This window comes from Elgaria multicarinata, chromosome 3 (assembly GCF_023053635.1).
Source record: "Elgaria multicarinata webbii isolate HBS135686 ecotype San Diego chromosome 3, rElgMul1.1.pri, whole genome shotgun sequence".
Classification (NCBI taxonomy): Eukaryota; Metazoa; Chordata; class Lepidosauria; order Squamata; family Anguidae; genus Elgaria; species Elgaria multicarinata.
The window spans coordinates 6,552,372-6,568,428 of record NC_086173.1 but is presented as its reverse complement, the minus strand read 5'-3'; the positions used below and the strand labels follow the sequence as shown (position 1 = coordinate 6,568,428).

Sequence of the window (16,057 nt, the reverse complement as noted above, 5' to 3'; positions counted from 1 at the left end):
GAAAATTGAAGCAGCCAAAGAGACGAGTTTGATGGCTCTGTCTCTGGGGAGATACGGTCTCCCATTTTGGGAATCCAGTTGTGCTCCAATGAATTGGATGGTTTGGCAAGGCTGTAGGTTGGACTTTTCGATGTTGACGCAGAGACCGATGGTATCCAGAAGACGAAGGGTGTAGCACAAATCAGCTTGAAGTTTGTGTTTCTCGGGTGCAATGATCAGCCAATCGTCTAAATACGGGTATATCTCGAGGCCCTGGGTTCTGAGAAATGCACATACCGGGGCCATGCATTTTGTGAAGGCCCTGGGGGCAGAGGAGAGGCCAAATGGGAGGACTGTGAATTGGAATACTTCCGAACCAATTGCGAAGCAGAGATATTTGCAGTGATTGGGATGTATTTGGATGTGAAAGTATGCATCCTGGAGGTTGACGGATGCGAACCATGTTCCCTGTCGTAGAAGGGGTAGAATTGTTCCTAATGTGTTCATCCTGAATTTCTTGGTCGAGATGAATTTGTTCAGGGGGCGAAGGTCCAAGACGGGGCGGAGTCCCCCATCGTGCTTGGGGACCGTGAAGTATCGGGAGAAGAATCCGTTTGTATATGGGTTGGTGGTAATGTGCTCTATTGCTCCCTTTTGGAGGAGGGTTAAGGTCTCCATTGTGACCACTTGAGTAGGGGGGATGATCTTCACGATGCCTAGGTGGGGAAGGCTGGTGAATTTTAAGCGGTAACCGTTTGTTATGATGTTGAGTACCCATGCGTCTGTAGTGATGGAAGTCCATGCTTGATGGAAATGGGTCAGCCTGTTGCCGAACCTGATAGGCGCAACTGGGTGGTTGTCAAAGGTGACGTCTTTGGAGTGTATTAGTGCGGCCATAAGTTGGACATGGTTTTGGTGGTTCGTACTGCTTACGTTGCTGTTGTGGTTGGTACCGTGATGGGCGGTCTGTGTACTGTTTGTTGTAGTAGGGGTTCTGTTGTCGGAACCATCTGCGAGGCCTGGTAGCCGTTTGCGCTGGTGAATGGCCGATTCCCATCTTTTTTGCTGTGGACCGTGCTTTTTGTACTGAGTCCATTTGGTCATCTGTTTTAGAGTTGAAGAGGCCTTCTCCATCAAAGGGAAGCTATTCGATCCTGGTTCTGGCTTCAGGAGTTAATCCTGCTGAGCGTAGCCAGGCATGTCGGCGCAATGCTACTGCACCAACCATGGATTTGGCATGGCAGTCGGTCTGGTGTCGGGCTGTATTTATTTGGTGGCGAGAAAGTTTCATTGCCTCTGATTGGAATACTCTGGCCAGTTCTCTTTGGTGTTCTGGGAGGTAGTCACAGAGTGATCCTATCTTGTCCCAGAGAAACAGTTGGTATCTGGACATCATCGCTCCATAGTTGGAAACTCGGAGGCCCAGGGCTGCTGTTGAGTATAGTTTTCTCCCGAGGGCATCAAGTCTACAACCTTCTCTGTCTACAGGGGCGCTAAGTTGCTTGTGTGTTTTCCCCTGTGCTGATTCCACGATTATGGAATTGGGTCGAGGGTGAGAGAATAGGAAAGAAGTATCTTTCTCTTGTACTCTGTACATGGATTCAAGCCGTTTTGATGTCGAGGTAATAGCTGAGGGTGTATCCCAGGACTGGTGGATGGTCTGCAGCAAGGCTGGGAGGAATGGAATCGATACCGGTACAGCGGAATCTGTATAAACTGCATCGTTTACCGGGTCTTCTTACTTACTCAACTTGTTGTTGCGCCTCGATATCGAGATTCTGGGCCATTCGGAGCACTTGGTCAGAGAGAAAATTCCGAGTTCCTCGGACAGGGATGCTCTGCCTTTGTCGGTACCGTGTCGACGGGAGAAGGCATGGACGGTGTGGGGCGACGAGGTCGAAGATGAGTTGGACCAATAGTCTTCCTCCGAAGGAGGGGAAACTTGTCGAGTGGCTCGGATTGGAGCGGGTTGACGGGCTGCAGCCGGTGGAGGTGGGAGAGGTCGGTCCCGAGGCGAGGATCGTTGTTCTCTATGCGAAATGGCAAGAGACGCTCTCCTGGGTGGTACAGGTGGAGGAGGAGGAGGAGGACACCTGGGTCGTGGTGGACGTGGCGCGGGATCGTAGTAGTGGTCATGGTATTGTGGGCTTGAGCGTTCTGGATAGCCCCTCCAATAGTCATAATAGTGATGACTAGGTGGGCGATAATACTCGTAGAAGCAGCCCCAGTCTCGATGTGGTGACCTGGAGCGAGCACGGTATGGATCGCACTCTGGTTGTGGGCAAGACTGCCGTTCCCTATCCCTAGAGTGGGGATGTGAAGGCGAGCGGCTTGGTGGACTGGTTTGTCAGATGCAAGGTGGCGCGGTGTACGCAGCCTGGTTAGGCGGTACTGGATGGTCCGGGGAAGCTTCTCGGGCCCAAGCGGTCAGAGGGGAGAGTCGGGCGTGGGGAGGAATTTCCACAATTCCCCCTTCTGAGGCCGTTGAAATAGGTTCGATGACCAGTGGAGGCAAGGGAGACCGCACCAATACTCGAATTAGAGAGTCGAGTAGAGGGGGAGGTGGTGGCGTTGTTTTTGGCGGGCTATGATTCCTAGTCTTGACCTTCTTCTTTTTGGGCCACAGTTCAGCTGACGTTTTAGGCCTTTTTGCCTTTTTTGTCAGCTTCTTTGCTGCTTCCTTGCATCGTGGAGCCCCCAAAGGTTGGAAGGCTGAAGGGTGGGGTTTTTGAGGTGGACGCGGTGGGCTCGTCCATGGACGCCATGTTGGCTTGTCGGTTGCAATCAACTGCGTGGAGCGCTTTTTGCCAAAGGAGAGCTTTTAATCTATCTGCCCTGTTCTTTCTAGCTTGCCTAGAAAAGGACATACAATGCTTGCAGGATTCGACAACATGGGTTTCTCCGAGGCACAAAAGGCAGAGCGCGTGTGTCCGTCGGAGGGTGGAAATTTACTGCCACACTGGCTGCATTTAGTAAACGGGGCCTTCGAGGCCATGCACCCGAGAGGACACTACGAGCGATGCTAAACTTCCTTAGTTTGTTTTTTGTTCTTTGCCTTTTAGGAATAAGAGGAAGATGAGGAAGGAAAAAAGGTAAAAGAAGAAGAGAGGATCTCAGCAAGGTGAGTATGATCACTCTAGTCCTGATGAGGTGAAGGCGACAGCGGTCGAAGAGGAACTGAGGGAGGAGTTCCCGCCCAAAAAGTTCTCAGCTATTAGAAGTCCGACTGAGGCTCCGCGCAGGCGCAGAGCTCCATTAAGTGTGATGCACAGAGACCACGAAGAAGAAAAACAGCATTTTTATCCAGCCCTCAAATCTCTGTGCCTTAGACTGCTTACCCGGTACAGTGTCCTTTCAGCTGCCTGTAAGCTCAGGCCTGAGGAATAAAAAGGTACAAGGAGGTTAGTGAGTTTTCACCATCCCTAGGCCTCTGGGAGAAATCTCCATATCAAGCAGACCACCTCCCACCACGGCACCCTATTCCACAGCCCTGCCCGTCCCCCTCACTGCTTCCTCGGAAACTCTGGCGGGAGGTGAGGGAGAAAGACTCACCTGGGATGAGAATAGTCTGCAAGGGCCGAACTTCCACCCCCTGGGCCGGATATTCCAGCGGCGAGTTGGCTCGGACTATGAAGAGCTGGTCAGCTGGGGACTGGGACCTGGGAGGGGGTAAAGCAAGAAGGATCAAGGCGGCTTCTAAAAGCTAAACAGCAGGGACACATGACAAGCACAAAGGCTCCCACACTCAAAGTTGTGCCTGCCAACCGTTGCCTTGCCATGGCAATTGAAGGTATTGGAGCAAACCCACTCTTCAGCTCCTTGGTGCCTTCACTTGCCACTTTGCTTTGACTCTCAGTAAGCAGGTGGCTAAAATCCAAATCCAATGCATGTTCAGTTAGAAGTAAGTCCCTAAATGTGATGTTTACTCAAAAGTAAGCCCTGTTACGCTCAGTGGGAATTACTCCCCATGAAATACGCTTAGGATTAAAGCTTTACAGCATAGGTGTATGTTTAGTCAGAGGTCAGTCCCATTGAGCTCAGTGGAGCAGCTTACCCTCACTAAGTGTGTACAGGATGGCAGCTTTATGGCGCAATCCTATACATATCTAATCAGAATTAAATCCCATTGAGTGCAATGGCGCTTACTCCCAGGTAAGTGTGGATAGGGATTGCAGCCTAGGCAGAAAAAGTTCTTAAACTTCCAGCATGCCCCAGAAAGCGTGGCTAGCTGGGAAATTCTGGGAGTTGTAGGACTTTTCTTCTGTCTGACATGCATAAAATTGCATCCTTAGTGTCTTCATTTCACATTACTTATTACCATTATGGTGGATAAAAGAGCCACATTTTGTGAGTTTGGGGAGGGGGTTGTTTCCTGGCCAGATCTACACCTTGTTTTATGACCATTTCTGCGGCTTTGATGTAATAGGGATAATGAGTTATTTGAATCGTTTTGAATCTCAACGTGTAAACATGAGTTGCACTATAACCACAGCACCATCTAGTGGCTGTATAATGAAACTTATAGAAATTGCAGATAAAGCGTGTAAAAAGTCGATCTTAATCCCGCAAAGAATCTGGAAGCAGAAGCCCCTGTAAAGTTACAGGATAAAAAGACTGGTGTGGAGAAGCTCTAAGTCATCTTTCTAACTTCTGTGCTTGTGCAATGCATGTGAACAAACAAACAAATACACATAGCCACAGGTGGAGCTAACCTCTGCCGATAACTGCGGTACTCCTGTTCTCGCTTGATGTTGATATCTGGCAGTTCGGAAGGCTTGAAGGCGCTTGCAAATTCCCGAGAATAGACACTGCCGAAGAGCTGCTTCTGGAAGGGGAGGTTCATACTAGGTTCCACCACACATTTGCAGGAATTCTTAGGAAGGAGTCTGTGAAGGGATGGGGGCAAAGTCAGTAAACATTGCTGAAGAAACTTCTCCACCTGCTGTATTGCAAATTCATTGAATATATAACAGCTCACCCTAAACTGCAGGATGGATTAGCAAATAATGATGGTTTACTTCTAAGAATCTTTAATACCTTATTTCTTCAATGGTAAGATGCCATCGATTGTAAGACACACACTAATTTCAGTACCACCAACAGAAAAAAAAACCAAGACACACCCGCGATTCTAAGACGCACCCCATTTTTAGAGATGTTTATATGGGGAAAAAAGTGCGTCTTAGAATTGAAGAAATACGGTAGAATATTTTTCACAATATATCTGGTTGTTGCTTGTTACAGAAGAGGTGCAACTGAAACGCATTAATAGCGCAATTCTATGCTTGTCTACTCAGAAGTAAGTCCCATTGCATTCAGTGGGACTTACTCCCAAGTAAGTGTGCATACGATTGCAGCCTAAGACATATTTAGCATCTGGAGATGCAATTATAGAGGGGAATTGAAGGGAAATAGTGTACTAGCCATTGGTGTGAATTTGGGTTAATTTACATCAGTGGTAGGCAATCTAGTGTCCTTCAGATATTTCAGTCTACAACTCCCATTATCACTAACATTGGCCATTGCTGGCTGGACCTGATGGGAGTTGGAGTCCAAAACATCTGGAGGGTACCAGGTTGTCTACTCCTGATTTACCGTGGAGATGGATTGCTTGCATTATTTTAATCGAGTAGGTGCCCGACCAGAGCACACACAGTCTCCTGTCTTGTTTGTATGCATGTGCATTAATGTGTAAAGATGCATCCATCCTTACATTCAGATATGTAGCTTCTCAATACCAAGGGTGATGTGGGCTGCAGAAAATGCAGGTTGCTTACCTGTAACCGTAGTTCTTCTAGTGGTCATCTGTGCATTCACACAGTATGGGCTTCTGCGCCTGCGCAAGACCAGTGTCGGGAACTTCAATAGCTGAGTATGATTTTTGGCGGGATCCCCGCCCACCATCCTACTGCGCATGTCCAGGGGGTCCCGCCATGTTCCTCAGTTCCTTGAGACCGCAGTCAATAGAACCAAGGATAGTATATATATATATATATATATATATATATATATATTACACATATACCTAGCATTATAATGTATATATATATATATATATATATATATGTGTGTGTGTGTGTGTGTGTGTATACATGGTATGTGGAGAGACAGACGTGCATGTCTATACATATCTTCAAACCATGGATGAAGCAATGTACACGTGTGATAAGTTGTCACATTGTATAGTGCAATATACCTCAAGCCTCAACGAGACAAGTGGGGATGGTGGGTGGGTTGTGTGAATGCACAGATGACCACTAGAAGAACTACGGTTACAGGCAAGCAACCTGCATTTCTTCTTCGTGGTCTCTGTGCATCACACACTATGGGAGAGTAGCAAGCTGACTTACCGGAGGAGGGTAGTCTCGTTGGTCGCGTTGATGTCACAGGAGTGAGGATAAGACAGCTCTACCGAAACTGGAATCAGCTCTGGCTCTGACATCTAGTCGGTAGTGTCTGATGAAAGTAGAGGGCCTAGCCCAGGTGGCTGCTCTACACAGTTCTTGAATAGGAATTCCTCTGGAAAAGGCCATAGAGGTGGCAATGCCTCTGGTAGAGTGTGCCGTCAGAGGATTAGGTATAGGTAGGTTTTGTAGTTGATAGGCAAGACGGATTGTCTGGGTGATCCATACTGCAAGCCTTTGCGATGATACAGGTGAGCCTTGGTTCGGCTTACCATATGAAACAAATAGGCGAGGAGTAGTTCTGAACGCTTCGGTTCGAGCTTTGTAGAACGCCAGGGCTCGGCGAACATCGAGACAATGCAAAGTTGTTTCCAATGGAGAAGAGGGCTGTTTAAAGAAAGTGGGAAGAATAATATCCTGGTTGAGGTGGAAGGATGTTACAACCTTAGGAAGGAATTGTAGATCTGGTCGAAGTGTGACCTTGTCAGGGTGAAAAGACAGATATGGGGGTCGACACGAAGGGCTGTGAGTTCAGATGCCCGACGGGCGGATGTGATAGCCACGAGGAAGGCTACTTTCATCGAGAGGAGGCGTATGCTGATGGATGCTAAGGGCTCAAAGGGTTTGGCCGTTAAAGCTTTTAGGACAACCGATAGGCTCCATTGTGGAGTGATGTGTCTTGTTGGAGGAAACAAATTTTTGGCACCTTTTAGGAATTGCTTGATAAGAGGATGAGTGAAGACAGAATGTCCTTGGATTGGAGGATGAACAGCGGACAGGGCTGCTAAGTGGACCTGGAGCTAAGAGTTCTTGAGACCAGAGTCCACAAGGTGTTTAAGAAAAAGGAGAACATCCTTGATGGAACAGTTTCGAGGGTCAAATTTGTGTTGCCTTGCAAAGGATCTGAATCGGCGGCATTTGGCTCGATAGGCTTTCTGGGTCAATGGTTTTCTCGCTGAACGTAATATATGTTGAATTGGGGGGGGGGATGTCTAACGATGATTGTTGATCTTCCATGCAGTTAGTCGAAGTGTTCGGAGATCTGGGTGGTGTATGTGTCCGTTGTCCATCGTGATGAGGTTCGGTATCGTGGGCAGGCGGATGTAGGTCTGGTTCGACATGGAGAGGAGGGGAGCGAACCAAGACTGGCGGGGCCACCACGGGGCTATGAGGATTGCAGTCATTGGTTCTGTCCGTAGCCTGGCAATGACTGTGTTGAGGAGAGGGAAGGGGGGGAATATGTAACCAAAGGTGTGTGCCCACTGAATCTGAAAGGCATCTCCGAGAGAGGATTTTCTGTGCCCAGCTCGGGAGCAGAAGAGTCAGCAAGCAGTGTTGGTCTGAGAGGCGAAGAGGTCTATAGATGGAGTTCTCCATCGAAGAAAAAGTTTGAGAAGGATGGTCCGGGAGAGTTCCCACTCGTGGGTCGGGGAGAAGGTGCGACTGAGGGTGTCTGCAACTTGATTGGACTTCCCCGCAATGTGGATGGCGATCAGAGAAATGTTCCCGGGGATTACCCAGTTGAAGATGTCGAGGGTTATGTTGAGGAGTGTAGGGGAGCGTGTCCCTCCTTGTTTGTTGAGGTACCACACGACTGAGGTGTTGTCGGACAGGATTAAGACATGCTTGTGTTGGATGTTGGGTTCGAAAACGACGATCGCTTTGTATACCGCCAGGAGTTCGAGGGCGTTGATATGTAGCGTGCGCTCGCTGGTGGACCATCGACCTTGGGTGTTGAAATGATCGGTGTGGGCGCCCCAACTGAGGTTGGACGCATCGGTTGTGATTGTGATGGATGGTTGAGGTTGCCGAAAGGGCATTCCTTGGAGAAGGTTGTGTGGTCGAGTCCACCACCGCAGGGAGGAATGAACCTCTGGTGGGATGATGAGGTGAGTTCGACGCGGATTGGTTGTGCCGTTGTAAGCGCGTATGAGGTATGCTTGTAGAAGACGCATTCGCAGATGTGCCCACTGTGCAACATACACGGTGGAAGCCATGAGGCCGAGCAAGCGTTGGATGGTCCAGACTGTCGGAGAGGAGCGACGACGGATTGTATGTGTGTGAGCGATGAGGGTGAGTAATCGTTTTTGAGGTAGATACACTGTGGCGGTTCTTGAATCTATGTCGACTCCGATGAACGAGATGCGTTGTGAGGGAAGAAGGTTTGACTTTTCGTTGTTGACACAAAGACCTAGAGAGGCAAGGAGGTCGAGGGTGTATGTGGTGTCCCGGAGGACTGTTGAGGAAGATGGGGCTGTCAGAAGCCAATCATCCAGATAGGGAAAGATTGTGACCCCTCGGGTGCGAAGATGTGCGCACACTGGTGCCATGCACTTTGTGAATACCCTTGGGGCAGAGGAGAGTCTGAAGGGAAGAACTGTAAATTGAAAAACGTCGGTCCCGATGGCGAAACGGAGGAGTTTGTGATGGGACGGGTGGATCACAATGTGAAAATATGCGTCCTTTAAGTCGACGGAGGTGAACCAGTGGTTTTTTCGGAGGAGGGGAAGGATGTAAGCCAAGGTGGTCATTCTGAATTTTCTTAGTTGAATGTATGTGTTGAGGTTTCTGAGGTCTAATATAGGACGTAGTCCACCGTCGGCTTTCGGTACCATAAAGTATCGGGAGAAGAATCCTTGGGTGGTGTTGGTGGAGACTCTTCGAATGGCTCCCTTGCTGAGGAGGAGGCGTGATTTGTCTATGAGAAGTTGTGACGGAGAAGTGATTTTTACGGTACCGAGAGGTGGAGTGTCTTGAAGCTCGAGGCGGTAACCTGTTAGGATAATGGTGAGAACCCAGGTGTCATTTGTGATGTTGGACCAGGCATGATAGAAGGGTTTTAGTATGGAGCCGAAGGTTGGTATTAGTGGAAGAGAGTAGTTGTCAAAGACGACATTTAGGAAATGCCTCTGGTTTGGAACGAGGTTGATGAAAACGTGGAGAAGATATTTGCGGCTTGGGTTGATTGAATTGTTGTTGGTAATGATTGAATCTGTCGTGATGTTGCTGTTGCTGTTGGTGTTGATACTTTGATGAAAAGGAGCCTTGTGGGCAATGCCATTTTCTTTTATAGGATGGAAGGAAAGAGGATTGAGAAATTCCCATTTTCCGTGCCGTGAGGCGTGCCTTCTGAATGGTATCCATCGCCTCGTCGGTGGTGGAATTAAATAGACCGTCACCATCGAATGGAAGGTCTTCGATCCTTGAGCGAGTTTCGGGGGTCAAGCCAGCGGCATGAAGCCAAGCATGGAGACGAAGGGCAACAGAACCAATCATAGACTTGGAAGCGCAGTCGGTCAAATGACGAGAAGCATTGAGCTGGAGTCGGGAAATCTTAGCTGCCTCGATGTGGAAAAGTTGGGCAAGCTCCCTTTGGTCATCGTGAAGGTGAGATGTAAGAGAAGCCATCTTGTCCCAGAGAAAAATTTGGTAGCACGCCATAAGGGCGGTATAATTGGCTACCTTAATGGTGAGAGCAGCAGAGGAATATAGACGTCTGCCTATTATGTCAAGGTGGCGAGATTCCTTGTCGGAGGGCGTAGTGTGGGTTTTGGTAGAGCGGCCCTGGGAGGATTCTACGATTACGGAGTTGGGTTTAGGGTGGCTAAAGAGGAAGGAGGCGTCCTTCTCTTGTACCCTATAGAGACTCTTGAGTCGCCTAGATGTGGGTCCGAGGGCGGTTGGTACCTTCCAGGACTGGCGAGCAATATGCAGGAGTCTCGGAAAGAATGGTATCGACACCGGAGGTGTACTATCTGGATAGGCGGAATCAAAAATAAGATCAGAGATTTCCTAGGAGGGCTGTTGAGCATCGATGCCAAGGGACTGGGCCATGCGAAGGATTTGTTTAGTTAAGTGGTCAGTGTCATCGGAAGGAGATGTGTGCTCGGTTGTGTCGACAGCGTCAGTTGGTGATGGTACCGATCTCGGTACCGATACAACTGAAGATGAATCCGATCGATAGTCATTGTCGGAAGGAGAAGGTGATCTCCGTTGATCATGGCGTCATTGTTGTATTTGTAGGGAACGCTGCAGTGATGTGAACCTAGGAGGTACTGGTGGAGGTGTTGGAGAGCACGGAGCGCGCGGAGCTGTGCGTTCGCGGTACGGAGAACGGTGGTATGCCGTGGTGAACTCTCGGTCTCGACGACGGTCAGGGTCTCGATCTCGACGTCGATGCGAGTCGTGGGGTCTTAGCATGGACCAGTTAGAGTCGGAGTCCCAGTCACGGAGTGGAGATCGTGATCTATAAGAAGGAGGGCGGGTAGCCCCTTGAGTAGAAATTTGTTGTTCATAAGGTTGTTGGGGAGGAATTGGTTGTGCCAATGGAATGGCTCTAGATGATAACGGAGAATCCCGGAGTTCACCTTCTGATATCGATGCCGTAGGCAACGGTACCGAGGGAAGTGGTGGCGTTGTCGGTGGTGGTGGTGGCGACGGTACCGACAGTATCGGTTGTGGCTGCGGAGTTGGAGGGCGAGATGGAGGGCGCGGCTCCTTGTCTCGGCGAGGTTTTTTCTTTTGCTTTCCGTTGTCCGCCTTATGATCCCTTGCCCTTTTTGAGAGCTTTTTTGCTGCTACAAGGGTGTGGGATTTATTGCCCGAAGGTGCCCGTTGCTCCATGATAGGAGATCGAGGGAGGGCAGTCGATGTCGAGACCTGCGGAATACGTTCGTGAACCGATTCAAGGGCCTTTTTCCAAAGAAGAGCTTTCAGTCGGTCAGCTCTATTGCGGTGAGACTGTTTGGATAGTTTCATGCAGCATGGCAGGATTCAACGACGTGCGACTCGCCCAAGCATAAGAAGCACAAGGAGTGTCCATCAGAAAGAGGAACATTTCCATTGCAGGAAAGACATCTTTTAAAAGGGCCGTTGTTAGACATTAGAAAGGAAAACGAAAGTAAAGGAGTAACAAACACTAAGTGTTTTGTGTGTTTTTTAGGAGAAGAATGAAAGGAGGAGGAGGAGGAGGAGGAGGAGGAGGAGGAGGAGGATAAAGATAAGAATAGACGAAGTCTCAGCTAAATATTCTCTTTAAGGACGAGCGAAGCTCCCGACGTGCTGGTAACAGCGCGGTCGAAAGAGAACTGAGGAACATGGCGGGACCCCCCTGGACATGCGCAGTAGGATGGTGGGCGGGGATCCTGCCAAAAATCATACTCAGCTATTGAAGTTCCCGACACTGGTCTTGCGCAGGCGCAGAAGCCCATAGTGTGTGATGCACAGAGACCACGAAGAAGAACCCCTAGAAGTCTATTGCGGAGGTTGGCAGAGGGTACAGCTAAATCTAACGACAGATCTCTGCGTAATTTAGCCTGGAGAAGAAAGGCTGAGGGGAGACATGAGAGCACTCTTCAAATACTTGAAAGGTTGTCACACAGAGGAGGGCCAGGATCTCTTCTCGATCCTCCCAGAGTGCAGGACACGGAATAACGGGCTGAGGTTACAGGAAACCAGATTCCGGCTGGACATCAGGAAAAACTTCCTGACTGTTAGAGCAGTATGACAATGGATCCAATGACCTAGGGAGGTCGTGGGCTCTCCCATGCTAGAGGCATTCAAGAGGCAGCTGGACAGCCATCTATCAAGGATGCTTTAAAGTGGATTCCTGCAATGAGCAGGGAGTGGGACTCGATGGCCTTCTAACTCTACTATTCTATGTTTCTAATTCGTAGTACACCAGCAAGCATTTCTGACTCTCAAGGGCAGCAATAAAATGGACACAAAATAGCGGCAGCAACACTCCCCTGCTCCAAATTATATTGCTGAAATGTAGAAAGCCTGGGGTAAACAGGAGTGGAATTTTGTGTGGAATGATTCATTCATTCATTATGTTCTATACTGCCCCACAGCCAAAGCTCTCTGGACAGTTCACAAACATTGTGAGCTCCGCTCAGTTTTGGGCCTCGAAACAAATATCCAGGTTCTGCATTCTTTAATTTTACTAAGTGTCTTTCTTTTGCACCAGCTCCTATGGGTGAACAGATGTTGGGGTTCTGGTAAAAAACAAAGTAGATCCTGCAAGCCAGAAATCTGCCTCTCCCTGTTCCAGAGCCCACTAATTATTATTTTTAAAGCACATATAATGCACCACTTTCTCAAAATGGGCAGTATTTTATCAGGGATAGGTACTAGAAAATAGGGGCTTGGGGAGCAGTTGCTATGGGGGGTGCCCTTACTCCAGGATCTCTTCCTTGATCTGGAAAGCAACGTGCGCATATTTCTTGTCAGACACCAAGAGGTGGTCATTCAGCAGTTGCTCGGGCATTCGGTCAGACCGATATCGCAGGTCCACTGTATTGGAGGGCTTTGGTGACCACACGTGAAGGTAGAGAAAAGCCAGGGATGCCGTCAGCACCATCAGCACACACAAGGACTTTTGGACTGGACGCATCCTGCAGGGTATAGAAGAGGAAAGGGGGGGGGGAAGAAGGAGCATTTAAAAAAAGAGAAATGTCCTGTATGGGATAGCAAGGAAAGAGTACTTAGCCACAATCTGACGGATGAATCGTTAACCCTTAGTCTAATTATTCCATCAGGCTGCAGAGCACAAAGGAGCAGGACTACTCTGTCACCTCTCCTAAGACACCAGTTGCCTTTGGCTCTTCCCCACTGAGACACCAAATACCTTTGGCTCTCCCCCACTGTCACCTAGCTGGACTGCAGGATGCATTAGTCAATGCATCCTTTTACTTCTAAGAATATTGGATAGATTGTTCTCCACAATGGGTCTGGTTGGTGCTTTTTATGGAAGAGGTGCAACTGAAATACATTAACTTTGCAAGCTGCACTGAAGAGGAACAGTGCAAATGCAATTATTTTGTGAGGCCCAGTATTGGGCAAAACGTGGGATACAAATTAATAATAATAATAATAATAATAATAATAATAATAATAATAATAATACATTAACAGTTCAAATACATTAACAGTGCAAATACATCCTATGCATGTCTATTCAGAGGTAAATTCTATTTAGCTCAGTGAAACTTATTCCCCAGTAAGTGTGTATAGTTTTGCAGTCTAAGGCACATTTAGTATCTGGAGAGGGTGACTTAGGTCAGTCATTATCTCTTAGCCTAATTATTCCACCAAGCTTCAGAGCAGAGGGATCTATTCCAGCACCTCTCCTGAGACACCAAATCCCTTTGGCTCTCCCCACCTGTCACTTAACCAGCAAGCAATCTGATCAGGTTACCTAAACTGTTTCCAACCCAGCTGGTCATGATAAGAAGTGTAACTTTAAGAACTGATGCCTGAGCTTGCTTTTTGTCCCCATCTTCCTCCATTTTTTCTGGTGGCTATGCTTTTAGGATGTAAGCCTGAGGGCAGGGACCATCCTACGACTGATATTTGTAAGCCATTTGGGAAGTTATTTGGACTAATAAATGGAGAAGGCAGAAAAAAACTTTAATAATAAATAGCCTAAATGGAAGGGGACCACGTTAGCTGCCTTGAGCTCCCGGGAAGAAGGATCTGATAAAAAGCAAATAGACAGAAAAGGTGAAGCACTTCTCCACCACTCTAGTTCTCCATCTATTGCTCTTCATCACTCTCTCCATCAGTCTCATTTGCCCACCTGTGAGAGAAATTAGGTGGGTGTCCACATGGGATAGGGGCTTCTCATCAGTGGCCCCACACTCCCATTGGAGGTCCACCATGCACCATTTATTTATTTATTTATTTATTTATTTATTATTAATTACATTTCTATACCGCCCAATAGCCGGAGCTCTCTGGGCGGTTCACAAAAATTAAAAACATTCAAGGTATAAAACAACAGTATAAAACCATAATATAAAATACAATATAAAAGCTCAACCAGATAAAAACAGCAGCAATGCAAAATTACAAATTTAAATCACCAAGTTAAAATTTATTTATAGACTGTTAAAATGCTGGGAGAAAAGCATATAATGTAGGTGCCAAGCGCACCTCCTTAGGGAGCTTATTCCACAGCTGGGGTGCCACAGCAGAGAAGGCCCTCCTCCTGGTAGCCACCTGCCTCATTTCCTTTGGCAGGGGCTCACGGAGAAGGACCCCTGAGGATGACCTTAGGGTCCGGGCAGGTACATACGGGAGGAGGCGTTCCTTCAGATAACCTGGCCCCAAGCCGTTTAGAGCTTTAAATGTTAATACCATCCTTGCAGGCTTTTAAGAAGGCCTGAAAAACATTTTATTCTACTGTGGCCTCATGAGGAGTACTGTTTTGCTGCTATTGCCATTGTTGTTCTTGATAATGGTTTTAACTGCTATTTTACTGGGTATGTTTTTACTGCTTTTTAATGTTTTAAACAGTTTTTATGTATTTTATTGTTGTAAGCCACCTCGTGACGGCTTCTGTCCTGAAAGGCGACCAAGAAATGTTTCAAATATTGACAATGCCAATCACCTTTGGAGGCACATCCTGGGGAATCCACGGTAAAGGTGCAAAACCATGTCAAAACATTATGAGAAAGGCAGCTAAGACGTTTAAGAAACATTCAAATCTCACACGAACCTGCCTTATACCAAGTAGGACAATTGATTGGTCTGTCTAGCCTAATATACCTACTCTACAGACACTGGATCTCAAGTGGAGAGGTATCTTTTCCTGACCTGCCACCCTATCACACAAGATCCTTTTCTGCTGCTGTCTGAGACCCTTTTCCCTGGTGATGCGTCTTATCCTTTTGAACCATTTCCTCTCTGTTCCATTCAGTGTGGGTTCTTGTTTTCTTTCACCCCTGCTAGGGAGGTATGGACCACTACCCCACCCCTACAAGAAATTTCACAAGTCTTAAAACTACTTTTGGTTTCCCACTACAGTTCTCAGACCATCAGAAAACCTCCAATTTCACCTTGAAATATTGGTTCAGGCTAGTCTTTCCAGTTCTGCTTTCTCTGTTGTTCCATACACAACCCCAGTCCACACCCAACAACTCTGTCACGTCTGTGTGAATAATATCATCATATAGTTTAGGCACAGACTGGCACTGGGGCTAGTTGTAGCTAAATGGAGCCAGGAATGTCCTGTTGCTGTTTTGTCCTTTTTAAGAGAGACAATGAAGCAGGGATGGGTGGAAGGTAGATCTGGATCTATCTGGACGGGTGCTGTTACACTCATGTCCTCCTGCTTGGGGTTTTTCCATGGGCAGTTTGTTGGCCACTGTGTAAACAAAATGCTGAATTAAACCTTCTTCTGATCCAGCAGGGCTCTTCCTATGTTCTTAGATTTTTCTTATGGATCAGTAGTAGATCTGCAAGGTTTTCTGACTGCCAATTGTCCAACAATTGCAGCAACAAAATGATTCCCTATCCTCTCCCCACAAATTATAACTGCCAAAAAAGGGTTGGGTTAACCAAAAGTGGAAGGACTGTTAATTCAGTTTAGTTCTGGTATGCCACACAAATTCCTGGGCTCAGAAATTCTTTAACTCTAATTGTATGTCTTCTGCACCAGGCTCTAGTTCGTGAATTTCAGGGTTCTAGAAAAAAAATGCCAACCAAGTAGTTTCCAGAAGCCTAAAGTTGGCCCACGCTTGCAATGAAGTCCTCTTCTCTTCTAGCTTCCTGACTGGCGTGTCCAAGCCCTCCATAACAACCATCTCGTTTTCCTGATTTCTCAGGGGAGTAAACTATAGGACCACTACCTTTCCCAGAGGGTTCAATGCCCAACCAGGTAACATCAGTAA

General features: G+C 47.6%; 1 protein-coding gene across 6 annotated transcripts in view; it reads right to left on the bottom strand.

The window, feature by feature from the left end:
• The window catches only part of B4GALNT1 (beta-1,4-N-acetyl-galactosaminyltransferase 1), an 81,013-nt gene that overhangs the window by 19,787 nt on the left and 45,169 nt on the right, over positions 1 to 16,057 (bottom strand). For all 6 annotated transcript variants that reach the window (XM_063119201.1, XM_063119200.1, XM_063119198.1 and 3 more), the window contains 4 exons: positions 12,563 to 12,778; positions 4,692 to 4,865; positions 3,532 to 3,638; positions 3,318 to 3,355 (listed from right to left, as the gene is read on the bottom strand). In XM_063119201.1, coding sequence (XP_062975271.1) covers positions 3,318 to 3,355; positions 3,532 to 3,638; positions 4,692 to 4,865; positions 12,563 to 12,777 — 534 coding nt within the window. In that variant the 5' untranslated portion in view covers position 12,778. The remainder of the gene's footprint in view (positions 1 to 3,317; positions 3,356 to 3,531; positions 3,639 to 4,691; positions 4,866 to 12,562; positions 12,779 to 16,057) is intronic.